Source organism: Sarcophilus harrisii, chromosome 5 (assembly GCF_902635505.1).
Source record: "Sarcophilus harrisii chromosome 5, mSarHar1.11, whole genome shotgun sequence".
NCBI lineage: Eukaryota > Metazoa > Chordata > Mammalia > Dasyuromorphia > Dasyuridae > Sarcophilus > Sarcophilus harrisii.
Window position 1 is genome coordinate 247,115,203 of NC_045430.1, and position 27,765 is coordinate 247,142,967.

At 38.1% G+C, this 27,765-nt stretch overlaps 2 protein-coding genes across 7 annotated transcripts in view; both read right to left on the reverse strand.

Annotated features, from left to right (window-relative positions):
- Window positions 1-19,290, reverse strand: part of TRAK1 (trafficking kinesin protein 1) — a 133,574-nt gene extending 114,284 nt beyond the window's left edge. For 2 of the 6 annotated variants that reach the window (XM_023505134.2, XM_031940051.1), the window contains exon 1: window positions 12,374-12,963. In XM_023505134.2, coding sequence (XP_023360902.1) covers window positions 12,374-12,461 — 88 coding nt within the window. In that variant the 5' untranslated portion in view covers window positions 12,462-12,963. Of the gene's footprint in view, window positions 1-12,373; window positions 12,966-19,019 lie in introns of those variants that run through there. The other 4 variants (XM_023505135.2, XM_023505133.2, XM_031940055.1 and 1 more) reach the window with 4 other exon arrangements.
- LOC111721175 overlaps window positions 19,209-27,765 on the reverse strand; it is a 105,154-nt gene continuing 96,597 nt past the window's right edge. Inside the window, exons 4-5 of the mRNA XM_031940245.1 lie at window positions 20,677-20,811; window positions 19,209-19,295 (exon numbers count right to left, since the gene is read on the reverse strand). The gene's annotated coding sequence lies outside the window, so the exon portion shown is untranslated. The remainder of the gene's footprint in view (window positions 19,296-20,676; window positions 20,812-27,765) is intronic.

The window sequence follows — 27,765 nt, forward strand, 5'->3', positions numbered from 1 at the left end:
GAAGCAAACAGAGGCAAGTGAAATGCATAACAAAACTACTATGTGTCTGAGGCTGGATTTAAACTTGGGTATTCCTGACTCCAGAATCAGAACACTAGCCACCAAGCCACTTTTAGTCAATTGATTGTATTGAAAAATTGCTCTAGTATCAAAATACAGATTAATAAAACTTATAAGATCATATGTGTTCAAATAGCTCAGAAGGATTTAAAAAAGGATGGAGAAACCAGAGAAAGAACTGAATGCAGTCTGAATGCAGATTGAAGCATAATATTTTCAATTTAGGAATTTTTTTTGTTCGGTTTCTTCTTTCATAATATGATTGTGGAAATATGTTTGACATGACTGCATATGTATAATCTCTATCAGATTGCTTGTCATCTTGAGGAGAGACAGAGGGAGGGAAAGAAAAAAATTAGAATTCAAAAATTTTCAAAAATTTAACATTAAAATTGGCTTTACATGTAATTGGAAAATAAAATACTATTCTTAACAAATTTTTAAAAGAGAAAGAACAAGGACAGATAAAGGGAAAAAAAGGAACTTTAAAAAATTCTTTTTATGATTTGTCCTCATTTGTTACCCATATACACACCCCCATTTTAAATGTTTTTCTTTGATCTTTTGTCAACATCTCTTAGCCCTTACTGCAGGGCAGGAGGGGATCAAAACTTCTCTTTTTTAATTATCCTTTTTCAAAACTAATTAAAAAAAAAAAACATTTTAAACCCAGTATTGAATCAGGTTTTTAAGATTCCAAAAAACAAGTTACTAACTTCCTTGGTACACTAGATGGTGCTGTCTCCATACATGGTCATTTTTACCTTTCCTTCCATTTTCTCAAGCTTAATGAGTTTATGCAAGAGAATAGGTATCAAAGAATAACAATACAATTTGAAAATCCCCTAGTGTCACATATAAGTAGATGTCCAAGCTCATAAAGTTGCTAAGGGTCAAGAGAAAGAATTTGAATTCAGGTCCCTCCTGACTTGTTAGTCCAACAATCCCCTATCTACAACATAAAATGCTTCTTTTATGTAATACTTACCATGTCTACACAATAAATTATGAACTTCCAAGACCATTATAAGTCAACAAGCATTTATTTAAAACCTAATATGTGCCAGAAATTGGGCTAAGTTTAATACCTTCTGAGCCTACTGCTTCTTTTGCTCAAATTCTACCCCCCAAAAAAGCTTGATTTCCACTCTCTCTCTGTCCTCTGACCCTCAGATTTTTAAACTGTGGTTCATGACCCCATAAGGGATCCTGTAACTAAATGTAGAAATTGCAGAATTATCAATAAATATTTTATTTGTATACCTTTTATATACATGTATATGTACCTTATATATACATATATATATATGTACTTGGGGTCATGTAAAAATTTCCTGCACAAAAAGGGTTGCTAGTGGAAAAAAATTTAAGAAGCCCTGTTCTAATCCAATAAAAAGTTCCTAAGAACTTGATATGTAAGAAATAAAATCTTTCTCTATGGTTCCCCCAGCACACACATTGGCTCTGGTCAATGTAACTTATATGCAATATCCAGTCACTTGTACACCTTTATTTTTGGTCCCTATTCTCAGCAGTAAATCTGTCAACAAACATTTATTAAGCACCTACCAAGTGTGTCAGGCACTGCTGAAGATATAAAGACAAAAATGAAATGCTATCCTGGATCTTAAGGAACTTATTAGGGTAAATAACATGTACATAAATATATTCATACAAAATAATTATAAGACAAAAAACAATGTTGGAGAAAGGAGTGGGATTGAAAAGGAAGAGGGCGGATCAGGAAGACCTCTTATGAGGGTATCACATGATGAGCAAACTGATGGAAAAAGAGGATTCTAAAAGGAAGGAGCACACTCGGGATGCTAGACAACAAGTAAAAAGTGATGGGGACAGGAGTATTGCACATAAGGAAAAGCAAGAACATCAGTTTGGCTTTTGCTGTTCAGTCATAGTCAGCTCTTCATGACTTCATTTGGCCTTTTCTTGGTAGAGATACTTTACAGAGACACTTGGTTTGCCATTTTCTTCTCTAGCTCATTTTTACAGATGAGGAAACTGAGGCAATCAGTTACGTGATTTGCCCAGAGTCATATAGCTGGGAAGTCACAACCCCCACATTCAGTTATGAGCCCCCATGGGGGGTGGGTATATATAGTCAAGCTAGATGTAAAGTGTCTTGGTCACAGAAGAGGTCACAGCCTCAGTTTTCTTATTTGTAAAATGGGAATAATAATAGCACCTGTCCCAGGGCTATTGTGAAGATCAAATAAAATGGCATGTGTACATAGAGTGTTTTGCAAATCTTAGAGTACTACATAATTGCTATTATTATTATCACGACAACCACCCTCTCACAACAACCCATATTGTGCATGTAGGTCACATGCATGTGATTAAACCTACTTTTGGAGATGGGATCCTCCGTTCCAGCCCCAAAACCCGCTTTTCACCTGTCCCATCTTCTTCTCAAGCAATCTGCAGCCCATCACAAATTAGCATTTGTTAAAGCCCTTCATTAACACTGGACACTAGTCTTGGCTGCTGCAAAAAGGAGGAGCTGTCACAGACACACATCTGAGGAGGCATCCGTGAAGGCAGCCTGAGCCAACATTCATTAAAGGCCTGAGAAAGGAGCCGCTTCTTTAGCAGCATGCTGAAAAAGCACTCAAGCATACTAAGCCAGCAGAAACAAGGGCCCTTTTTACATGACATCCAGTCTTGTTTGACCAAATTAATTGGGAGAGAAAAAAGAGGTTTTGGCTGTTTCAGGGGGAAAAAATGTTCCATCCCATTTCTCAGGGGGGAAAAATGTTCCATCCCATTTCTCAGGGGGAAAAAAACGCCCCATCCCATTTCTCAGGGGGAAAAAAAATGTCCCATCCCATTTCCGCCTCAGGCCTTCCGTTGGAAAACTAGAATGATTCCTCAGCTTAATTTTAAGCTAGCTTATGTAATTGATGCAGTTTTTAGTATTCAGCCCTGCTGGATATTTCTCAACCTGGGATAGAAGGAGTAGATGGAAAATATGATTAAACTGAAAAATATTCCCTGAACACATACTATGTGCAAGCTGCCTACTACGTGAAAGTCAGTATCAAAGATACAAAAATGTATGAGATCTCGGTCAGCTTCTGACTTTAAGGAGCTAAGAATCTAAGGAAGAAAATAGACACAGGGAAATAAAATCAATACTCCATATAAATGTCGAATGAGAGTTATAGAGAAGAGCTCTGGGAATTCCAAGGGAAGGGAAGGGGAAGAAAAAGGGAATGGAGGGAGAAAGGGAGAGAAAGGGAAAAACAGAGAGAGGGAGGAAAAGGAGGGAAGGAAAGGGAGAGGGATGAAGAGAAAGGAGGAGGGGGGAGAGAGAGAAAGAAGGAAGGAGAGAAGAGGAAAAAGAAAAGAAAGAAGAGAGGGGAGGAAGACAGAGGAGAGAGGGGGGAATGAAAAAGAAAGAATGAGGAAGAAAGAAAAGGAGATTAAGAGAAAGAGAAAGAAAAAAGGGAAAGAGAAGAGGGAGAGAAAAAAGAGGGAGAAAAAGAGGGAGGAGAGAGAGAAAGAAGGAGGGGAGAGAGAAAGAGAAATCAGTGTGGGCAGGATACCTTCCTTTAGAAAATGTGGTATTTGAGCTACAAAATGAGAACTGACAGGATTGGAGTAGGCAGAGAAAAAAGGGAGGTTTTCCAGGACTCGTGAATAGTATGATCCAAGATGCAGTGGTGGGGAAAGAAAGGCATGTTTAAGGGTAGAGACTAGAGATTGGTTTGGCTGAAGGGAAGACTTTCATGAAGGACATTAGGCTAGAGATTTGAGGAAGGGGGAGGGGAGGTGTGAGGTTCTGATTAAAGAGGGCAATGAATACCAATTCTGAATACCAAATAAAAGTTTCCAAGCAGAAAAGTATTACAATGAAAGCCCTACTTTTAAAAAAATTAATCTGTACATAATAGACAAGATAGAATATACAATAATATACTACATATTATATAATATATATATACAATATATAATGTGCATAATATATGATAGTACAGGGAGAAGAGACTTTAAGAAAGATGATCACTGAGGAATATTGTAGTCATTAACATGAGGTGATGAGAAAGAAAAGGAAAAGGAAGATATAAGGCACTCTGAGACAGCTGAATCAAAAGGACTTGGTGATCTTTATCCACGTAGGTCATAGTGAGGGAAAGAAGGGGAAAAATTGAAGGATGACTCAAATTTTAAGCCAGGGTGACTAGATATTAATAGAGATTAAGAAATTAGAAGAAAGACCCAGTTTAAGGGAAGGAAGGGTGAAGGCAAGAGTGAGAATGATAAAATCCCATACTCAAACCATACAGCTCTCTTTAAATGGCATATTAAGATAGCACACTGGAAGATTTTAAAAGGGAATGGGTCCTTAATCCAGGCCTGAAGAGTTAAAACATAAAGGTTTAAGCTTTGGATAAGGACAAATATTTTTTTTAAATCTATGAAAATGAAATGAAAAGAAACATGTGAAAATGTTTTCAGAAATAAGGAAAATTTTAACTTGTCCACATGACAATAGGTTAAGGACTGAAATGCCTTATAATTACACAGATATATCATTTTCAAAGGGCTTTCATCTACATGTTAGACAAGGAAAAGAGAAAATATCTTAATTCCTGATTTAGGAAACTTGAGCCAAGAGTAGAGAAAGGAGGCAGTTAATTAGCATTTATTAATTGCTATGCAATTAGTAAGCAAGGCACTGTGTATTTAGTACTAAGGATACCAAAAAAAAAAAAAAAAAAAAGGATAAATAAGAGATAGATAGATAGACAGATAAATAGACTGACAGACATTTTTGCTCTCAAGGTACTCACAATCTAATGGGAGATTTGATACAAATACAGCCCAGTATAAACAAGATAGATACAGGATAATATCAAGGTATCCTGGGAAATACTTTCTGCAAAAGGTGAGACTTTAACTGAGATGTGAAGGAAGGAAACTAGGGGGCAGAGATAGGAAAGGAGAGAATTCCAGGAATTGGGAGACAATCAGTGAAAATGTTCTGAATTGGGAAAGTTGGAAAATGGAGTGTTGTGTGTGAGAAATAGCAAAGAAGCTAATTTCATTACAACTGTGAGTAGAGGCAGGCAAAGTAAGCCATTAAAAGCCTGGAAAGGTAGGGAGGGGTTAGGTTATGAAGGGCTTTGGAAGCTAAAGAGAGTATTTTACTTAGAGATGATAGAGAATCAGTAGAGTTTATTGAATAGGGTGAGGCAGAGAGATGGTCTGACCTACATTTTAATATGCTCAATATAGAAGTCTCTTCCAGAATGGGAAGAGACTTGAGGTTTGAGGAATGGGAAGGAGATTCACCAGCAGGTTATTACAACAGTCCAAATGTGAGGTGATGAGGGTACATCAAGGTGATGGGATATATACAAGAAATGTTAAGAAGGTTGACCACTGATCATACATGAGGGGTGAGAATGAGAACTCAAGGGTGACATCTAGGTTGTAAGCTTGTGACTTCAAAGATGATGGTATCCTCAAAAATATAAGGAGATTAGAAAGAGGGCTAGGATTTGGGGGTAAAGATAATGAGTTCAGTTTGGGACACTGAGTTTAAGATGTCTATGGAAAATCCAGACCAAGCATGTAGAACAGGCAATAAGAAATGCATAATAGATAATCTCTCGAGTCAGCAGAAAGATTAGGGCTGAATAAGTTTGAGAATCATCAGCACAGAGTTGATAATTGAATGCACAGGAGATGTCATTACCAGATGAAACAATAGAGTTTTTATTGTTCAGTGATTTCATTTGGGTCCAACTCTTCTTGACCCCATTTTGGAGTTTTCTTGGCAAAGTTATTAGAGTAGTTTGTCATTTCCTTCTCCAGCATATTTTACAGGAAAGGAAAATGAGGTAGACAGAATTAAATGATTTGTTCAGAGTCACATAGATAGGAAGGGTTTGAGATCGGGTTTGAACTAATTAAGATGAGTCTTCTTAATTCCAAGCCATGAACTCTATCCACTGAGTCTCCCAGCTACCCTGAAATAACATAGACAACCCAGACAAAGTTCTATGGGATATCCACAGTTTGCTGGTGTGACATGGATGAAAAAATCCAGCAAAGGAAACAGAAGAAACAGCAAACAAGAGGAGAACAGAGAGAAAACAAATATCATGGAAAACGTGGAGACAAGAAAATATCAATGAGAAGGTGATCAACAATGTACAAAGGACCCTGACTCAGAAAACGAAGAAATAAAAATGTGAATTCTGCCACAAAATTGATGATCAAATTTGGACAAGCCACTTTTTTCTGGCTCTCAGTTTATCATTAGATATTTTAACCAGATGAACTTCAAAATACCTTTGGGTACAATATTCCATAATTTTATCTGATTTAATTGTTTTGGGTAGGCAAGATAATGACCATTCCAATTAATTCCTCATAATCTTTCAAGGATTTTCAACAGATGGTTGACCTAACTCCATTGATAATGGCACAACACAGAAATACTCCCTTACCCATCATCTACAGGGTCCTTGAAGTAATGATAAAGGTAGAGGAAAGAGATGGGCCTTATGGGCCTCTCTAAAAGTTAAGAAGGTCAAAATAATTTTTCCAACTAATATAAACTACATTCAAACAAGCTTCTGAAGCAGCATTGACTTTACAGATACTAGTAGGCAGGCAAAGATTTGAATCTGCAGTTTTTAAAAATTGGCAATTACTCGACATCATAAAACTACTGGAAGACACAAACTATTTATTAGTATATAATAACTGCTGGCTGTGATGATTTACCAAATGAATGAATTAATAACTGGGCAGATGTCTTCTTAAAGAAATTCTTTTTAAAATTTAGAAAAACCTAGTTTTTAGTTAAGAACAACCTCATTATGCCACAATGCGACGAGTTTTGGGTTTGTTTTTTTTTTAAAGTAGCCTGAATTATGTCCATGATTATCCATAAATCTAATGGATTAAACGATATAAATTTTTCTCTAAAATTATAAAAATAATTTAAGTGCTAATGTTTAAATCATTATTTATTCATTTAGAAAATCCATAGAATTTATCTTATTTTTTCATTGTAGGAACCCATTCAACTCTAGTCAGTTCAGTTCACAGTTCTTGTATTGTTTTTGATCTAGCAAAATCAATGCAGTTTTTTTCTTTTTTTTCCTCCCTGAAAAGGTCTAACTCTCATCTCCTCTAGCCCACCCTAATTTAACTGAAATACTAATTTTAATTAATTTTCACTGAAAAAGCTGAAGTAATTATGGTTTGGAGACCTCATGAAGAATTGATCATAAAATATCTGGCAGACTTTGGTATAGGTATTTTCAAGTAACATAATAAAATGCTGCCCTTACTATGGCCACAAAAGGGTGCTGGATCGCATGGGCTAATGGAATAATGCCATCACTTTCGAAAAACATGACTCCCAAGCAATAAATTAAGCCTCCACATACAAGTTCTTGAAGTCCATCAATATAATTCATTGATGGTACCATCAAGACAGGAGAAAATGCCATTGTTATACAGAAAAAAAGGAAAAAGCTCATCTACTTTAGACCTTACTTTTCCCATGAAACAACATGACATGGGGAAATGATGAAAACAGTACACAGGTTCTTTTCACATGTCCATGCTCTTTTTCCCTCAGGAGTCATGGGCTAGTCAATGGAGAAGGGTAGCATGATCATGGTAGCAAGAACAATAAAGAGTGTGTGAGTGTAACAGTTACATGTTCATAACAAGTAGGTTTGTAGCAGCAATGGGCTGAGGACCATTGATTCATAAACCACTAGAATCTCCCAGGGTACCTGAGGCAGAGCAGAGGGTATTCATCTAAGACAAGCTCAGGATCCTTAAATTGCTTCTCTCTGCCAACTGCTTCCATCTTCAGTTTCAACAGGGTTAGATGCAAGTAGATGGGGAGAGAGGAGATTTGGCCATACTTATTTAATTCTTATAAGAAATCTGGAGGGGTAGATAGAGTAGGTATTAATATCACCTACCACCTGCAGCTGAATAGAATACAAAGACATGAAATGGCTTGCCACTTAATATATGGCTCAATACATATTGACAGGGATGGTACAAGAGGAGGGAAGGTAGGAGAGGAAGAGAAGGAGATAAAGAAAGAGAAGGAGAAAGAGGAAGAGAAGGAGAAGGTAAAGGAGGAAGAATAGAAGGAGAAGATCAAGGAAGAGGAAGAGAAGCAAGAGGAGGAAGAAGAGGAAGAAAAGAAGGGAGAGGAAGAGGAAGAAAAGAAGGGAGAGGAAGAGGAGGAAGAGAAGAAGAAATCAAATGTCCTATTTTAAAAATAAGGTTCCTGATCTAATTGTGTTTAACAACTCAATTGACATGATTCATAAAGAAATATGTATTTAAAAAGTTAATATATATGTATAACCAGAAAAAAATTAATTAAAAAGGGGGGGAAAACAACTCATTTGAGTCTGTTTAATTAATTAAATCAATATTCCTACAGATCAGGAATATGAAAGTTAGCACCAAGCTCCTATAATCCAAGGGATTATTACATAATTTTTGGCCTGTATCACTGATTTCATTATCATAAAGAACCCCCTAAAGTATAAAGTCCCTCCACCAAACTAGCCTGTAAATTATGATCTTAGAGTATTGTCTAGAGAGAAAAGTTAGGTAATTCCCCCCCAGTCAAGATAAATTAGAAATTTCTTGATTACACAGTCAAAGAGTTCAAACCACTAGTGTAATGGTTCTAATTCTGTTTAACCTTTACAGCTCAGGACTTGACAAGTAGTAAACATTTGGTTTTTTTATTTATTTAGGAAATGTGTTATGGGACAGCACTGTGTGTGGATAAGTTTCTTCATTTATAAAATGAGGAAGCAGACCTTGATGACCTTCAAGATCTCCCCCAGTTCTAAAGTTGCACTCCTGTGACTCCCTGACTCTCCTTTATAGTATTAAACATAATTATTGTACGTGGTGCCAAAAGGAAGCTGGGTTGGAAATCACAAGTCCTTTGTTTGAGCTCCAGCTTGGTGAGTTGCTCATCATGTGACTATAGGCAAGTCCCTTAACCTCATGAATCATAGTCTCTTTTTTCTATAAAACTGGGATAATGATACTCAAACTTTCACAGTATGGTTGTCAGATGAGAGATGGTGCATTAAAACCTGCTATAAGCTTCAAAGTAATATGCAAGTATACTGTGCATATAGGGGACGGGTCTTGGAGCCAGGTAGCACAGTAGAAAGAACACCTGATTTCTAGGTAAAAGACATCGATTTAAATCTGAGTTCAGTCACTATATGACATAAAGCAGATCACAGATCCTCTGTTTTCTCATCTGTAAAATCAGGGGGTACTTTTCAATTCTCAATCTGTGACTCTATGACCTTGGTTAGAATTCCTATTGATTTATATGGGTTACCATGGTCCAATGACTCAACCTTTCAGTACCCCCAGGCAACTATTCGCTTTTACAGAGAGAATGTTCCACATATGAATTCTCAGGTCTTAAAAATCAATCACTACCAAAACATTAGTAAAAACATCGAGCCTATTCATTTGTCAATAGTCTCAAGAAAGAGATTAATATTGTCTAATTTAGTTTAAGCAAGAACAGGCTGAGAAAAAGAAGTAGTTATCCATGCTTGCTTTTTCTTTTGCCGAGGTCAAAATTACTCAACCTAAGGGTATGTCAGCAACCTTATATTAAATTCAGGAACGACAAAATGACTTTGGATTCTAGAGGAGTTTCCATAAACAGTTAGCTAAAACTTATCATTTGTGGGTGATGAAAAAAAGAAAGATCAGGAAACAGCAGGGAAGAATTTGTTATTTTCCTTAATTAAAGGTTACATTCTTTCATTCTGTAGAAGAATTAGATATTCCATAATCTGTTTCTCTTTCCTTCCGTGGGACAACTTGTCTACAAAGATTTCTTTAGAATGAATGAAAGAGCACCAAGTGCCAAGCACTGTGATCATTGCCGGGGAAATAAAGAATAAGATAGTCCGTGATCTCAAGGAGATAGCATTCTAATAAAAAGAGAAACACAAAAAGATGGGAGGATTCAGCAGCACAAGGGATAGAAAGACTTAGAGCATGAAATGGTATTAATGTGTCCCTGAAAAATCGTATAGGACTCAATTTGTAATAGGTTAACTGTAACTTATATAACTGTAACAAGAAAAAAATTTAAAAAAAAATAATAATCAATAAACATTTATCAAATGCCTATTATGTGCCAGGCACTGTGTTAAGCTCTGAGGATACAAAAAGGGACAAAATCAAGCCTGGTAGCCACATCTACCACGAGTAAAAGAAGAGAGGGGATTTCCAAATGAGGGGCTTTTGATACCATTCCTATTGAGAGGCACTAATCTGACAGGGGACTTAAAAGCTAAAGAGAAAATGTTTATTAGCATTACTTTGGGATGGGAGACCATGGGGCCTGAACCCCCCTCATCCCCAGGAATGAATTCTGTTTTATCCTTTCCCACCAGGGCAGAGACTTTCTATGCAGGAATTGTTGAAATCTGTCAAATTATCACAACATGGCTTAAGGGAAAGCAGGATATATGCATTTCACTTGCGAGACAGACAAGAATTTATGAACAAACCTGAAAGTTTGGCATTTTAGGATTTCTCATCACAGCCAGAATTTCAAAAGTCCTAGGAAACTAGAAGAGCCAATCTCTCTCCACTCACTGGGAGAGTGAAGAAGGCAAGGCAATGGAGAGGCTCCATTCTTTCTGACTTCTATCCCCCACAGTCTATTTTTCATTCCTTTTTGTCAAGAAATAATAAGTGCACATTGTGTGTAATGAACTGTACTTGATATACTGGCGATATAAATATGATTTAGGAAGGATTAAGAAATAGATTCTTACCCTGTTGGCTCCCCCTAAACTGTGTGATCGGCTACTGATCCCTGACTAATAACAACGATAGCATATTTATATACTACCTACTGTATGCCAGGCTCTTTACAAACATCATCTCATTTGATCCTCATAACAACCAGGAGAGGCAAGTGCTTTTATTTATCCCCATTTTACAGTTGAGGAAACTGAGGTGAACAGATTAGTGACTTGCTCACTGTGGTAGAAGTTAAACTCAGATCTTCCTAACTCTATGTGCCCCCATGTACCTGTGCACCACCTAGTTGCCTCCAGGAATGATATGAATGCTCCCCTTAGGGGAGTCTAAAAGGAAAGAATGTCTGGTAATCGCAGGTCATTAGAGCCAAAGGGAACCTTAGAGATGATTTAAATCAAAAGCTCTCATTCTCCTCAGAGACGTGAACTAGCTAGTTGGCACTAGGGCCAAGAGTAAAACCCAGGTTCCCTAACTCCCGGCTGAGCAGGATTCCCACTACAATACAAACAGCCACAGTACAAGACAATACATGCTAAGTTGTCCAAACAAGGAGCTGTCAATGTTCAGAGTGGGGAGAGGTCCCTTACGACCAGGGTGACAGGGAAGGCTGTGTCACAGCAAGGAGCTGACCTTTCAAAGACAGGCCGCCAAGAATGGGTGAGATTTCACCAGGCACAGGCGGAAAGAAAAGGGCATTCCAGTTGGAATAAAAGCAAAATCTTAGTAAATGGAGAGCAAATGGTTCACAGACTCTAAAGCGCTAATTAGCTAAGTCCATTCACTATCAAAGAAATTTCATTCTACTCCCCTATTTCGATTGAACCTAAAAAATGTTGATTTGGAATTGAAGGACCTACATTTGAATCCCAGCCTTACTACTTTTTACTTTCTTTTCATTATTTTTACTATTATCCTCATCATCATTGTTATTTGGCCTCTACAAGCATTAATTTCCTCATCCATAAAATAAGAGGCTTTGGCTACCTGATCTCTGAGGTTCCTTCTAGCTCTAACTTGAAACTGAACCACAGCATTTTCAAAATACATTATCCTGAACTCCATAAAATCCCTCTTTAAATCCACCTCTTTCAGTAGAAGAGCTGGGATTTGAGTTCAGGACCTTGGCTGCAGATCCAGGATTGTTTCTACTAGCTTTCCACACAAGGAGGCCACAGGTCAGTGGAAAAGATGGGAATGGAGCCCAAAATCCAATTATCAGAACTTCATATCCAGAGCTCCTCCTACCCCACCACATAAGTCCTGCCCCCAAGCCTGAAATGAAATGAAAAATCACGACCTTACATCCTCAAAATAGATACCTCAAATCACGTGAGAACATTCCACAGGTGGAAGGACAGACTAGTGCAAGACATAAAAAGATATAAAAAAAGACATAAGCTTCTGTCTCCAACCCTGTCGAGCAGAAGGAAAGCAACATTAATAAGAAGAAAAGCCTATGGTCAATTACACTTACCAAAATTATTTGTCCTTATCAGTTTGGGCTGAAGTCTTACCAAAGAATGGGCAATTAAGGGCTCCCCAATCTGTGCCACCAGCGCCATGGACAAAAATTCACAGTCAGAGAACCACAACCCTGAAACAAGTGCGCAAGGTCCCCAAGTCCAGCCCCAGCTGCGACCCAACTGCCTCCTGCCCCCTCCTCTCCCTTTGAGTTTGTATGCCGGGGCAGGTCTTCAGAATGTGAGCTGTTCAAAGATCACAACTGGTTATGTAACTCTGGGCTCTCTGCCCAAATTCTCTTCCCAGCACTCTGTTAAAATATCCTTCAGTGAAAACTCTGTACCTAGAATATGGGACAACAAGCAGATGATGTTCTGGTTAGAAAGGGTCTTTGTGGTCTCCATGACTATCTCTCCCCCATCCCAAACAAATTTTTAAAAAGCCCACTCCACCATTCATATCTCTATAAACTTAGTATTATTTGCACTTAAAGCCAAATATCAATCTGGTCTCCTGAACTTGTTCTTTGCAGAAATTAAGAAAGGTCCAGATTTATTTTCTATCAGGTTTTAATGTTGTTCCGTCATTTTCAGTCATATAGGATTTTATTCGGGGTTTCCTTGGCAAAAACAGTGGAATGGTTTTCCATTTCCTTCTCCAGATCATTTTACCAAGGAGGAAACTGAGTAAGTGATTTGCCCAGGGTCACACAGCTAATAAATGTCTGAGGACAGATTTGAATTCAGGAACATGTGCTCTATCCACTGTGCTATCCAACTGCCCCTAAAAGTTTATTAGCTTTTAAACAATTTATATTTCCAAGATTAGGGGGGGAAAAATAGAATATCACTGACTATAGCAAATTAAGGATCACCTATTTCAACCAACCCCTTTCTTTTAAAGGGGAAAAAGGAAGTTGAGAGAGGATTGCTTGGAGATACACAACATTCAGTGATCAAAGGCTGGGACCAAGGCAGAGAGCCCAGTACTGGTTCCACCCATAAACAGATCTAGGATTGGGTGGGACTCTACAAGTAATCCATTTTGTATATTGCTATAAGGCACACCTTCAAAGCAAAGGAAGGGAGGAAGGTATAACAAAAAAAAGCTTCATTTCTTCAACTTTTTGCTTAAAAAAAAAATTATGAAACCTAATCCCATCTCCTGAGCCTGATTTTTTATGGGGCCAAATTCTTCCCATTTGACAGAAGAAATTAAGGCACAAAGAAATTAAGTAATTTGCCAAGCTTCCAGGTTCTGACCCCCGAATCTAGCATTCGTTTCACCACATCCCCTTGCTTTGCAATACCTCCCCCTTCTTACAAAAACATGAAGTCTAACCCTAACTCATAGAATGCTAGAAGTAGAAGGGTTATAAAGAGGGTCACGCAAAAATGACAGAGCCAGGTCTTGTGATCTTGGTTGCTGTTGAGTCGTTTCAGTCACATCCCCCTTTTCTTGGCAAAGATATGGTTTTGCCATTTCCTCCTCCAGCTCATTTTACAGATGAAGACACTGAGGTAAACAGGTTAAGTGACTTGCCCAGAATCACATAGCTAGTAAGTGTCTGAGACCGGATTTGAACACATGAAGATGAGTCCTCCTGACTCCAGGCCCAGGGCTCTACACACCATGGCTCCACCAAGTTTTTTGATGGTTTTTTTTTTTCACTCTACCATGCTGCCTTTCTCTTTTAAAGTAATAAAAAAATATTTTAACCAGGCTGCTACATCAGGAAACTTTCCTCAGAAACTTAGAAAATGGTAACCCTAGAAAATGGTAGAAATCACAGGATTTGGAGGCAAGAAAACTGTGTACTTGCCCCAGCTCTGCTATTTATTCCATTTTCACTTTAGGCGAGTGTCCAGCTTCCTCATCCATAACATGCCAGTTCCAAATGACCTCTAAAACTTTTCCCGATCTAAATCTTACGATTCCATCCCAATTATGAATCCCATTTTCAAGAGAACAGACATTGGTATAAGGTACTCCCTTCACCAATCCAGATCAGAGTCTGCTCTGCAACTTAGCTCAAGAGATATGATAGGGCAAAGCCACCCCCTGAGATCCAAATGGTCTCAGCTTCCCTGTCACAGCTTTATTCCCCAGCCAACAAGGGCTAGGCCCAGGACAAAGCTGACTCTGGGGCCTGAATGGCCCTTGGCTTTTCTGAGAAAGTTCTCAGCTCCTAATACATCCAAGCCCATAGTGTTTATGTCTGGGAGATATGGTGGTACCCTAAGACCACCCTAGTCAATATACCCTGATGATTACTGGCCAGCAATTTCAGGTGAAGAGGAGGGGGTATCATGCAGAGAAATCAAAAACTAACCCTCTTATTTTTCAAATGAAAGAACAAAGGTCCCCACTCTAGAGGTGAAATGATTATTCCATGATCAAGCATCCCTTAACTTGGTCTCCTGACTCCCAGTACAGAATTTTTCCATCCCACTATATTGTCACCCATTTGTGCTCTGTTGGGGCTAAATAAACCTGCTCCTTTGTTAAATGTTTAGTGACTTGCAAGTGCCTTATTTGGTCCAAACATTAAACTCAGACCAAGGAGGCGCTGGCATTAGAGTTGTGTTTGGGGAGCACAGGCAGTCAGTGTCAGAGGCTAACAGATCTTCCGGACCAGGAGACATGTTCTCTTTCCACTGATAAAAGATAGATATCAACCTGGAGAGCAAAGAGTATGAGCAAAAAACCAACAAAAACCAACAACAACAAAAGAACACAAAAAGACAAGTTCCCACTCTTGTGGATTATACTTTTACCCATATTATATTATTTTCTCTCTGAGTATGTATATGTGTATGTGTGTATACAGCACCTAACACATTCTCATTAACCTCGTTATAATTGCAAGGGCAAAAACAGAAATGGCTGGTGAGACCGTGTGAGAGACACATCATCTTTCTCTAATTAAAATTTAATCTCGGTCACAGGGCTCTGCAAAAGAGTCTCCTTGTCTCATTTCTCTGCATGCAACCTTTTAAGTCTTCCCAGGCAAATGAGCTGCCCTGAAGTCCATGCTTTTTATAGAAATCTATGCTTTTTCTAGTTTACAAAGTGCTATAGAGGCATTTTCTCATTTGATCTTCACAACAGCCCTGGGATGGTAGGTGTTATTATGGTTATTCCTATTTTACAGATGAGGAAGCTGAAGCTGAAAGTACCCTGCCCAGGATCACACAGCTGAATTTGAATTCAGGTCCTCTTGACTCCAAGTCCATTGTTCTCCCTAACTCCTCCATCCACCCACCCCTACTCCCCACCCCCTGCCATGAGAAGTCCTGCTTCAATGCTTCAATGGTTACTGCAGGTGACTTCTTAAGGCTATGCTAGAGAAGTACAAGCCCTGATGGCTTTCCAACTCCAAACTTTGAAGGGATCTAACATGAGTCTGTTGTTCAGTCCAATGGAACAATTGCAAGATTCCCTTGGGTTCTGAAAACAGTCATTTCTCAGATAGATATATCTAGCCCCAAACTTTCTCCTAAGCTAATCTCACATGGCCAAATTCCTACTAGTCATTTCCAGGGAGATGTTCTGAATGGAGCTCAAAAATCATCACGGCCAGAAGTGACCTCATTTTCTTTCCCCCAACACCCCCCCTCCTGAATTTCTCTATTAGTATAAAATGCACCACCATCCTCCACTTATCCAGGCTAGAAACATTCGTGCGTGTCATCCTCACTATCACTTCACAGCCAATGTGTTGGCAAGCCTTGCCAATGTCCCACACAGGGGACCTCTCTTCTCCACTCACACAGCCACCCTCCTTCTCAGTGGAGATTCTCATCAAGCTTTTGACCTGGCTGTTGCCGTGGCTTCCTGTCTCAGTTTTCTCTCCCACTCAGTCTCATCACTCCCCCATAATGGTAGGACCATGTACTCCAAACTCTCCACTGAAGAAAGGAGCTCGGCTCAGATCATCTTGTCATTCCCCATCTGGCTGCACTTCTTTGGGACTTCTCTACTATGCCTTCTTCCTCTTCCATCCCCATACACCTTTGTTTTTTTTTAAGCAAGGCAATCAGGATTAAGTGGCTTGCCCAGTGTCACACAGCTAGTAAGTGTCAAGTGTCTGAAGCCATATTTGAAGTCTCCTGACTCCAGCCAGGGCTGGTGCCCTATTTACCACACCACCTAGTGCCCCTCATCACCACTGTTTCAGCTTCCTTTTGTGTTTTACCTTTGCCCATTAAACTGTAAGCTCCTTGAAGGCAGGGATTGCCTTTTTTCATATTTTTATCTCCGGCTTAGCCCAGTGCCTTACACAGAGAAGTGTTTTAACAAATATTTATTGGCTGACTCCAATTCCTCTTCCTTCCACATGGCTACAAATAGGTCTGACTGTCATACCCCTACCCCAAGCCCCTCAATCAACTTTTGTTACTTGTAGGATCATAAACTCCTCTGATTATTATCTAAATCTCTTTCCAGCCTGGTCCCTCTTGTCTTTCCAGCATTATGACATATTCATTCCCCTCCAGGCATTGCACTGTCTAGTCATACTGGCCCCCCTCACTGTCCTTCTCACATGTCACTCCATTTTCCATCTCAGTGCTTTAGAACTGGCTGGTTGTCCCCCAAGACTATGTTAACTTCCCTCCCTCCTCACTCTCGCTTCAAAGACTCCCTCTGTCCTTGAAGATTCAGTCCTGATGCTACCAAATGCACCAAAAGTCTTTATTTTTAATAAATCTCTAAATATTTCCCAAATTATACGTTTAAATCTTTTTTAACATTTATTTTTTAAAATTTTGAGTTTCAAATTCTCTCTCCTTCCCTCCCTTCCCTCCCCCTTGAGAAGTCAAGCCATATGATATCAATTATACATATGAACTCATGCAAAACATATTTCCATATAATCCATGTCTGTAGCAAAAATTCTTAACCTTTTTCGTGTAATCCCCTTGACAGTCTGAGGTAGGCTAGTGTTACTGTGATTTGCTGCCTACGTTTATAAATGAAATAAATGCAAAATTTTACTTACAGCTCAATAAAAATGAAGATGTAATTATATTAGCCATCCAAGTTCAAAGATGTACTGAAATCTTTGGCCCTTGGCCCTTGGCCCTTTTGGCCCTTTTGGCCTTCCTCATCTCCCAAACTGCTGGTGCACACCCTCTCCCAAAGCATCTTATACTGAATTTATACACATTATCAAGTATTTAACCCCGTTCATTGGAGTGTAAGCTCCTTGGGGGCAGGGCCAAAGTTCTTTCTTGTCTTTCTATCCCCACAGCTGGGCTCAGTGCTGAGCACAAAGTAAATACTTAACAAATGCTTGTTGATTGACTGACACCAAACCAGTCCCTGCCCTAAAGAGCTGATGAAGGCCAAGGTCAACTATTGCACCCAGCCAATACAAGTGTTGATTTTTATCTTGCCACTGGACATTGATGACTCTGGAAGAGAGAGTGTGGCTGAAGACTTTGCACAAGTCTATCTCATTTAAATCCAATTTATGGCAAGTCATCACCCTGTAATGTCATTAGTTCTCTTCAAGAATGAAGGATAAAGACTAACATCATTTTACTGTAAGTTAGTTTATAAAATTTGGAGACTCTTTCTGAGCTATGATTTGCCTCCATAAAGTCCCCGAATCCCCAAATCAACAGTTTTGCAGATTCTTCGAGCATCATTAAGCATAGAATGGAAGGATGTCCTGGTATACCATGGACAATCAATAAATGATGTTGAGTGACTGATAAGATTACAATGGTTCTGGGGCAGAATCATTTTAAAAAGATACCAAAGTGGTACAAAACATGTTATAGGTTTGTAAATCAATCAATAAATCTGTAACATTTATTAGGGATCTATTATGTAACAAAGCTCATCCTTTAATTATTTTCTATTTCATATTCAGCCCTGCCCTCTATGACTTTTATGCTTGATATAACTTCAGTTCAGCAAAACACTTGGGGATTCACTCTCTAATTCAATAGCTCAGCTCAGACAGTTGTAATCAGTACAAAAATAAAGCATACATCCTAGGCTCATGCCACTAAGAGGACTTAATACCTAAGCAACTCAAACAACAAGCATTTAGATTTCCGATTTCATTAGAACAGTCCCACCCTTTCTTAGGACACAATACGGTAAGCAAATTAATCAACAAACACTTAGATTTCAAATTTCATTAGAATGGCCCATCTGACCCAAACAAACAACCATAGCCACTCAAGGATATGTCTTGGGCCCTTCCCTCTTTTTTTTGAGGATTTCATTTGATGATCCATCAGTTCCCACTGATTTAATTACCATCTCTGCCTACAGACCTTATCCTAACTTCTCTGCAGACTCCCAGTCACACATCCAACTACCTTTCAGACATCTCAAACTGGATGGCTGTTGGGAAAGAAGTCAGAGATATGAAGGATCAGAAGGAAGGAGGAAGGGGATCCAGGCTCTGAGGACCTTTTGTGAGAGAGGAAAAAGTGAGAGACACACAGTGTAGTGCATGAGGTCCTCTCTGGAACGAAAACTGAACAAAGTGGGGTAATCTGAAATAAGACTGCAGCTATCCTTGGAGAGAGTGTAGAGGGTTGTAACCATTGATCTTAGAAACAAGTGGGAGCCATGGAAGATTTTTAAGGGTGGAGGGAGGACCCCTGCCCCGAGCCCCTGCCCAAGATACCACTTACCAGTAATGGTGCAGGCATCTCGGTATTTCCTGCAATCTGACACATCTTCCAAGGCTTCACTTACATAGTGCTCTTCGTGAATGCCCGGGCTGCAGGCTAAGACCGCATGGTCACAAGTCTCAGGAAGGGGCACAGTGGTGGCCAAGGTGTCGGTGGGCAAAGCTGTGGCGTCCAGCTTGGCAGGTTTCACTGGGATATACAAAGTGCCATGGGGGGGCCAGTGCTGGGAGCTGAAGGGATCGGGTCTTGTGGACACAGCAGCTCTTTCAAAAGGACCTGCAGAAAGAATTAAAAGAATTAGTAGAGGAACAAAGTAAGTTCTACAGTGTCTAAGCAGACATTCACAAACATATCAAATCAATTGATATTTATTTAGAAACATAAATGACCTCCTTCATTATTAAAACAGGTGGGTGTGAAGGAAAGACATGGTGAGAATATGTGAAATCTCTTAGCAAGACTCAGGGATTTGTCCTCCCTATGTTGAGAGTCGGGAGTGACATCCTACTGGGGAAGAGCTGAAATCAACCCCCTATAACTTAACACCATAATGTTCACAGAGTGAGCCTTCAATGAGTGAACATTTAATATGATGATAAGACAAGTGAACAGAATTTCCCCTGGGAACAAAAATTTTCCCTCAAAGAGTTCAAGGAGGCAAAATCTAGTTATTAAAATGCAATTTAACAAATACTACATATTTGTGGCTCTGTCTGCAAAGAAGAATCTAATCTAAAATGAGAGTGGTTTTTTTAAAATAGTCTTTAAAAAAGCAAGCATTTTTAAAGGATGATTTTACTTCCATGTGTTATAATTAACTGGCATAGGAAGAAGCTTTGGTTTTAATGCATTATGTAACAGTTCTGATATAAATTTTCAGAATGATCACTTCATTATTCCCTTGTCATGTATCAGCTTTATAATCTGGACAGACCTTCAAATTACAAAAATAATTTTGCTATTTCAGTCATGTCTGACTCTTCATGTCTCCATTCTGAGGTTTTCTTGGCAAAGTGGCTGGCCACTTCCTTCTCCAGCTCATTTTACAAAAGAAGAAACTGAGGCAAATAAGGTTAAGTGACTTGGCCAGAGTCGCATAGCTAGTAAGTATCTGTGCCTGGGAAATGAAAATAATACTTCAGAATAATAGAGATTAAAATCTTCCTACTTACTAATGAATTTGCTCAAACTTAGAATTCTCTGAATATTTCTTTTCTTTAATCTGTTGCCATTATATGTTGCTGGCCATATGTAATGATCCTTAATTGGCATTATTTTAAAATCACATTAATTTATGAGAAGAGCAAAGCAAAGGGTAAAGAAGGAGTTGAGCAAGCTTAAAAGGGAAACAAGTTGTACTAATATGCCTGATCTTTACCTTTTTTATTTAATTCAGTACAAATATTTATGTACCATTGGTTAGATACTGGGGGAACAAAACACAATTTAAAACAATTCCAGCTTACTTCTATATTATGATTAAAGTCCATTCAGTATGACACAGCGGGGAAAAGCTTTGGATCTGGTCAGTTTTACAAAGATGCTTTCTTATCACATTCACATGAGATGTGGGAATCGCTAGTATAATTGCCATTTAACAAATAGGGAAACTGAGGCACATAGTAACTTGGCTTGGGATCACATAGCTAACCAGTACCAGAGGTGGGTTTCAAATCGAGGTTTGCTGACTTCCAAGTCCAGCCCAGTCTTCTTCACACTGTATCACACCTCCTTCTGTGAAGACTATGATTCAGAAAAGGAAGTCCTTTGCCCACAAATAGGACTTGCAGATCTAAAATACAAAATAAGAACACAGACTCAACTGTATTCCTAAACAGGGATCTTAGGTGTCTTTTGTATTCCAATTATGTGAGTTTTGTCCATAACAAGATCCGCTTAACCAAGCGCAGGGCAGTGGGTAATGCTGAGATAATAGGCCTGAAGGGCAAAGTACACTTTTTATGTAGAACAGCTGACAGATACAATCATTTTCCGTTCTGAATTATTCCTTGTTGCTCTTTAATACGCAACTTGTTGGGATTTCAGAGCTGCTGTGTTTAGCAGTACATAGACTTCTCGGGAAGCCAGCCTTTGTCTCCCTCTGTCCATACCAACCTTCCAGCACTCAGTCATTTTCAATCATGTCCAACTTTTTGTGACCCAATTTGGGATTTTTTTTTTTATTTTGGCAAAGATGCTGAAGTAGTTTGCCACATCCTTCTTCAGCTCATTTTTACAGTTGAGGAAACTGAAGCAAGGAGAGATTAATGACTTGCCCAGGTTCACACAGCTTGTCAGTGTCTGAAGCTGCATTTAACCTCAGACCTCCCTGACTTCAGGCCCAGCATTCTATTCACTGCATCAACCAGCTCCCCCATTTTTCAGTACTGTTATTCAAGTAGCTTCTTAACTGGCCTCCTGTTATGAGTTTCACCCATTCCAATGGATCATCCCACACTCAACAACCAATATAACTTTTTTTATATGTAGGTCTGATCATGTCACACTAAATTCTGGTGGTTCTCTATTATCTTCAGGATCAAATATAAATTTAATGCCTTTGTTTGGAATTTAAAATTTTTCACATGGATCCTTTCTAGTAGTCAAGGTTTACTTGCTGTTCCTCTCATTTTTTTTCCTTATTTCTTTCCCTTCCCTGAATGCTCTCCTTTATCACCTCCACCTCTGAGAAACCCTGACTTCTAACCTTGACTAAGTTCAAGGTCTTAGAAAGCCTGGGGCAGGAGGTCACTTCCCAAAACTGCTATTGCCTTCCAATTAAAAAAAAAATCACTTGTTATCTACTCTATATTTAATGTATGTCTATTTACCTGCATGTCTCCTCTATCAGAATGTAAGCTTCTTGAGGGCGGGCACTATTTTTTGATTTCTCTCTGTATTCTCCATATGTAACAGGGTGCCTGGCACACAGTAATTTCCTAACAAATGCCTTTTAAGAGTAAGCCTCCACACCATTTAGAGATTATCAAATTTCTAAGAAGCAACAGCAATGAGGTAACTCTCTTACTATTAACAAATTATCAGATTAGCAAATTACGTGCATGAATGTTAAGGCAGCTGTGAAAAGTGCCCTGTGTCCAGTATCTATCCTTTGGCCAAATTCCATGACCAAATCATTAAAAGTGGCAAGCGCATTTGTACTTGTACATAAAATCTGTATATTTTCTTACAAATTTTAAAATTCTTTAACCTATCTCTCAGTGTGTCTCCCTTAAACATAATCTTTGCTAGAAGAGATATGAACAGAATCTCTCACCCCAACTCTCTGTGGAAGTGGAAAGTCCATACATTACACATGCTGGGGCAGCTAGCTGGCCCAAGTAGATAGAATGCTAAGCTTTTGAGTTCAAATCTGGGCTCTGACGCTTACTAGTTATGTGACTGTAAGCAAGTCATTTACCCTATTTGTCTCAGTGACTTCATCTATAAAATGGGAATATTAATTCCCATTTACTGGATTACTGGAAGGATCAAATGAAGTCCTTGTGTGTATGTATATAGATATGTACAGCAATTAGGTGACATAATGAATAGAACTATTGGACCTAGAATCAGGAAAAAATTCAAACCTGACCTCAGACACTTACTAGCTGTAGTGACCCTGAGTAAGTCATGTAACCCTGTCTGCCTTTAATTCCTCAACTATAAAATTAACTGGAGAAAAAAATGTCAAACCATGTCAGTGTCTTTGCTAATAAAACCCTACATGGAGTCATAAAGAGTCAAATATGATTGAAAAATTACTAAACACAATTAAATCTATATAAAAATATAAATGCATATGTATGTGCATTTACATATATACACATATATATTATACATTATCATCATAATAATATGACACATAATGTATGATATATCACCCACATGTAATACATTGTAATATTTGAAATATATATGACATATGTAACACATAATAATATAATATTTGTATAACTGGTTATTTCCTGTCCGTTAAAATAAGGTCAAGTATTACATGACGCTCTCATAGGATCCTAGGTTTATAGCTGGAAGGGCCTCAGATGCCATCTACTCAAATCCTCTCATTCTAAAGATGAAGAAACTGAGGCTCTCAGAGGTGAAGTATCTTTCCTAGGTAACCCAAGCAATGAGTAGCAGTGACTCCATATTCCATTTTCTTCATGTTCAGTATTTTCGGATTCTTCTTGAAGTGACTCTTTAATATGTTGAGGCATGAAATTTCTGAGAAATCATTCATTAACCCTTGGCTAAAATCCTCTTCTTTTTTTTGGTTCCTGACTTGTATTTTGTGATCTCTTCTGCTGAAATCACCAAAGCAATAATAACCAAAATAACAGATGACATTAAAATCATCTGAAGATGTACAAAGTGCTCTCTTTGCAAGATCTCATTTGATCCTCAGAGTAGCCTGTGAAGTGGAAGGTACTATTATTGACTTAATTTAGAGGACCTTGTCAAGTTCTTTGAGAATTGCCTTTACTTCATCTTATATAAAAAATGTTGATACATAAGCGACAATTATCTTCATAATGGTCTATTCGATCACATTCATCATGAACCAAGTGTCCCATGAGATGCTACTATTTGTTGACTAACTGGACACAAGATGAAAACAATTTCAGTTCTTTTATCCTCCTTTCAAGAATGACCTGAAAGCTAGCCTTTCTTGGATTCACTTCTTAATAGCTTCTGGGCTGAGGGTCAGTTTTCTAATTGTTGGACAAGGATTTCATGTTGCCTACCATTACTGTTGTTCTATCATTTCAGCCATGTCTGACTCTCTGTGATCACATTTCGGGTTTGATTTTTTTTATGTTATTTTGGCAAAGATACTAGATGGGCTGTCATTTTCTTCTCCAACTCATTTTACAGATGAAGAAACCAAGACAAACAGGGTTAAGTGACTTGCTCAGCATCACACAGTTAGTAAATGTCTGAGGTTATATTTGATGAAGATGAATATTCCTGACTCTAAGTGGGACACTCTATCCATTGTGCCACCTAGCTGCCCTTCTTTGCTATAAAAAAATTAAAATGCCGGATTACAGTCTGAATCAAAGATTTGGGATCTTGGCTACTTCCCAGCTTTCAAAAGCATTTTTAACAACTTTTAACTATTTTGGTTGCTCATAAAATTATCAGATCAAGGTATTATTATTCATCTTCATTTTACAGAAAAATAAGCTAAGACTCCAGAGAAGACAAGTTATGGAATTTGCCAGTGGAAGAACTACAGAAATACCTTATCCTTCCTTGTCTTTTTTTTTTTTTTAACTCCCAGATTTAACATACTGAGATCTTTATTTAAATCCATATTGTCATGGTGATCAAATGAAATGATGTAAAGCACTTTGCCATATGAAGGGCCACATAAATTTTCAGTAATGTTTAATGTTCTTGTGTTCGGCAGAACTCTGAATTCAAGAATGAGGGTGAAAATCAGAAGGTCTAAAGGTTCCTAAAGGTTTCAGCCTGGGGTGTGGTGTGATGGAAAAAGTTTTGCACTGGGAGTCAGGTGACCCTAACCCACTTGTCAGAGTCTGCATGACCATGGATAATCACTTTAAGCCCCATAGGGGAAGCCAAAATTTCCTCATTTGGAAAATGAATGGGTTGGACTAAAAATCCTCCAAGCTTTTCCTCTTTCATCCTCTAAATGGAATGTGAGGGGATAGAGGAGGGAGTGGAAAGGAATGTTTTTCAGCCTTCTAGATCCCTCCACCATTCCTAGCTTAGCATATTATTCCTTGCACAGTCCATAAAAGACTCCCGTTCCAGCCTTTGCATTCAGCTCATCATTCTGTGGAGGGAGGTCTGGGCTTCACATAAACGCAGTCTTCCCAAGGGAATGACCTTATTTCCTCTATAAAGGGAGGAGCTTAAGCAAAGAGACTGAAAGAGTGAAAGCCAAGTGTGCTGAATAATAATGTGGCCAGATTGGTGCTCAGTTGCCAGGGAGGTTCCAAAACTTTTATATTTGAACATCTCTGCTAAAACACCTTCGCTTCTCTAAATGCTGGGTTTAAAGTTAAGTCTTCATCACAGAGATAAATTATAAGTTTTATATGAATTATAAGTCTTAGATGAATGGCTCTTTCGAAAATCAAAAGTGAGTTTGAAGAAGAAAATTTGCCAGAAAGGCAACTTACTTGACTTTTAAATATCACAGCCAAGAAGCCTTTCAGCAACAGGGAAGAAAGAGAGATGGTGATCTTAAATTAATATCCAGTTTTCCAGGTCCACCTATGTTTAGGATTAAAAAAAAAAAACAAAAAACTGGATAAATTCTCCTCAGATGCCTAAAAGTCAAGAAGCATTTATTAAGCCAATTCTCCAGGTCTACCTGTGTTTACATTAAAAAAAATTTATTAAGCACCTACTATGTACCAGGCAGTCTGCTAAGACTGGCCAGCTTTGATCCAAAATTCCTTCATAATGGGGATCCAGCATAAATTTCCACTCTTCAGGAAACTATTCAAAGCAAAAAAACCAGTTGATAATGGTTCAGGAATACTACTTTTATCCACAAAAGACACCATGCTACTAAACAGTCCAAAGAAGGCATCCGATACAACCATTTTAGAGAGCAATCTAGAATTATTCCCAAAGAGTTATTAAGCTGTCTATACCTTTTGACCCAGCAATATCATTATAAGGTCTATTTCCATAGATAATTAGGGTAAAAGGAAAAGAACCTATATATTCTGAAATATTTAGACCAGCTCTCTTTGTGATTGCAAAGAACTAGAAACTGTGCAGATACTTTTCAACAGGGGACTGGCTAAACAAGTTGTAGTATATGATCATGATGGAATACTACTGTGCTATAAGAAATAATGAGTTTGATGATCTTAGAAAAACATGGACAGACTTGAATGAAATAATAAGAGCAAAATGAGCAGAATCAAGAAAATATTATATAAAGTTGCAGCAATATTGTTTGAAGAACAACTGTAAACAACTAAATCATTTTGACCATTATAATTATCTAAATTAACTACAAAAGACTTATGTAGGAAGATACTATCTGCATCCAGAGAAAGAACTGATAAATAGAAATATGTATAGAATGATTTTACATATATGTGTATGTGTAGATATAGCTATATATACATATTTCTGTCTAATGGTAGCCGTGGAAGGGAGAAAAAGTTCCATCCTAATCTTATTATATATTTAAAAAGAACAGCATGTTGTACATAATAGATTTGTAATTTCATAGGTAATCTTTCTTTTTCTATCATACTATGTTATAGAAATATTTCTTTTTATCTCAAGTTCAGAAGAAGCATCTAATATTTTCTCATTCTGTGTCATTCTGGGGAGAGAAAGGGGAAAGGACAGTGTCGTGGTAGCAACTAAGAGCATAACAGTTTTAGCTACTGTCCTAATCTCTTCCCTTTCTCTACCTCATTTAACCTCAGTGACAATCACTGACTTATATGTAATGCCAGTTCCTGAAATAACTGGACAAGTGATTAAGTGATAGAAAATATCCAGGAGAAGGTTATCTTCATACCTTGAATTGAAGATAAAGGAATTTAGAGATCTGTGGAGAATTGGTTTTTGCCAAGAAGGTGCTAGGTAGAGCAAATTTAACTTAAATGATATTTTAATAGTTTTTTTCAAAATACAAAGGAACCAAAAAAAATTGTTTTTACTATAAAATATATTTCCAAGCATGGTCTTTCCTTGTGGGGAACTGGCTAGTTTTTCCTTTTGCTCCTAGATAAAGTAGAGGAAAAAGGTACCTGTGAATTAGACAGGAATTTCCCTCAATGCCTTGCATACAAGTACTTAATAAGTATTTGCTTAAGGGAGGAAAAAAATGGACATTTCCAGTTCTTCAAAGCATCAACGGTAACCTTGTAGCTTTCTGCTTTATTGAAAATATATCCATCTTTCTTTCATACAGTGAAACTTCTGGGTCTTCTTCCATACTCTTTCTCTACCATATCAAAAGAAGCAATAGCTTTTTACCTTAACCAGATTAACCCTTCCATCTTTCCCTTTATTCATTCCCACTTCTAACAGTACCTTGCTCCATTCCATCCTCATCCCCCACCTCCACAGTCTCTACCTCTCTACTGGTTCCTACAAATATGCAATTTCTCTTTAAAAAAATTTTTAAACTTTTGGGGAAGTACAAAAATTCATTGGCTCTAAAGTCTTAGGTTCTGGGTTCAAGTTATTTTATTTCTTTGACATCTGTAAAATGAAAGGGTTCCAACATGATTTATAAAGCAATATGTATGAAAAATAAACTAAGTGAAAGAAAAAAAATAAAAGGGTTAAACTTAATGGCTTCTGAGGTTCATACTAACTCTAAATCTATGATTCCACAGAGAAACCCAGGTGAAATTTTATGGGGAAAATTTGATGAGGAAAAGATCACTTTTGAAGAAAAAAGAACATGAGGTGGGGGCAAGCAATAAAAAAGTTAAAACTGAGCCAGACTCAAAGGAAATGAGGGATCTCATAGCAGATCTATTTTAAAAAATGAGCAAAAAAATTTTCTAAATCTAGTTAGAATTGATAAGACATGGAAATTGAATGGATGCAGAAGTTGGATATGACTTCCAAGTTTGGATTCTAGGTGACTGAGAAAGGGACAATCATTTATGGAAGAAAAGTTGAAGGAGAGGCAAGTTTGAGAATAGAGATGAGGAGGTCCATTTTCAAAAATGTTGAGTTACCTGTCGGAAAAGAATCATCAAAATTGGGTCAGAACCATGTAGGGTGT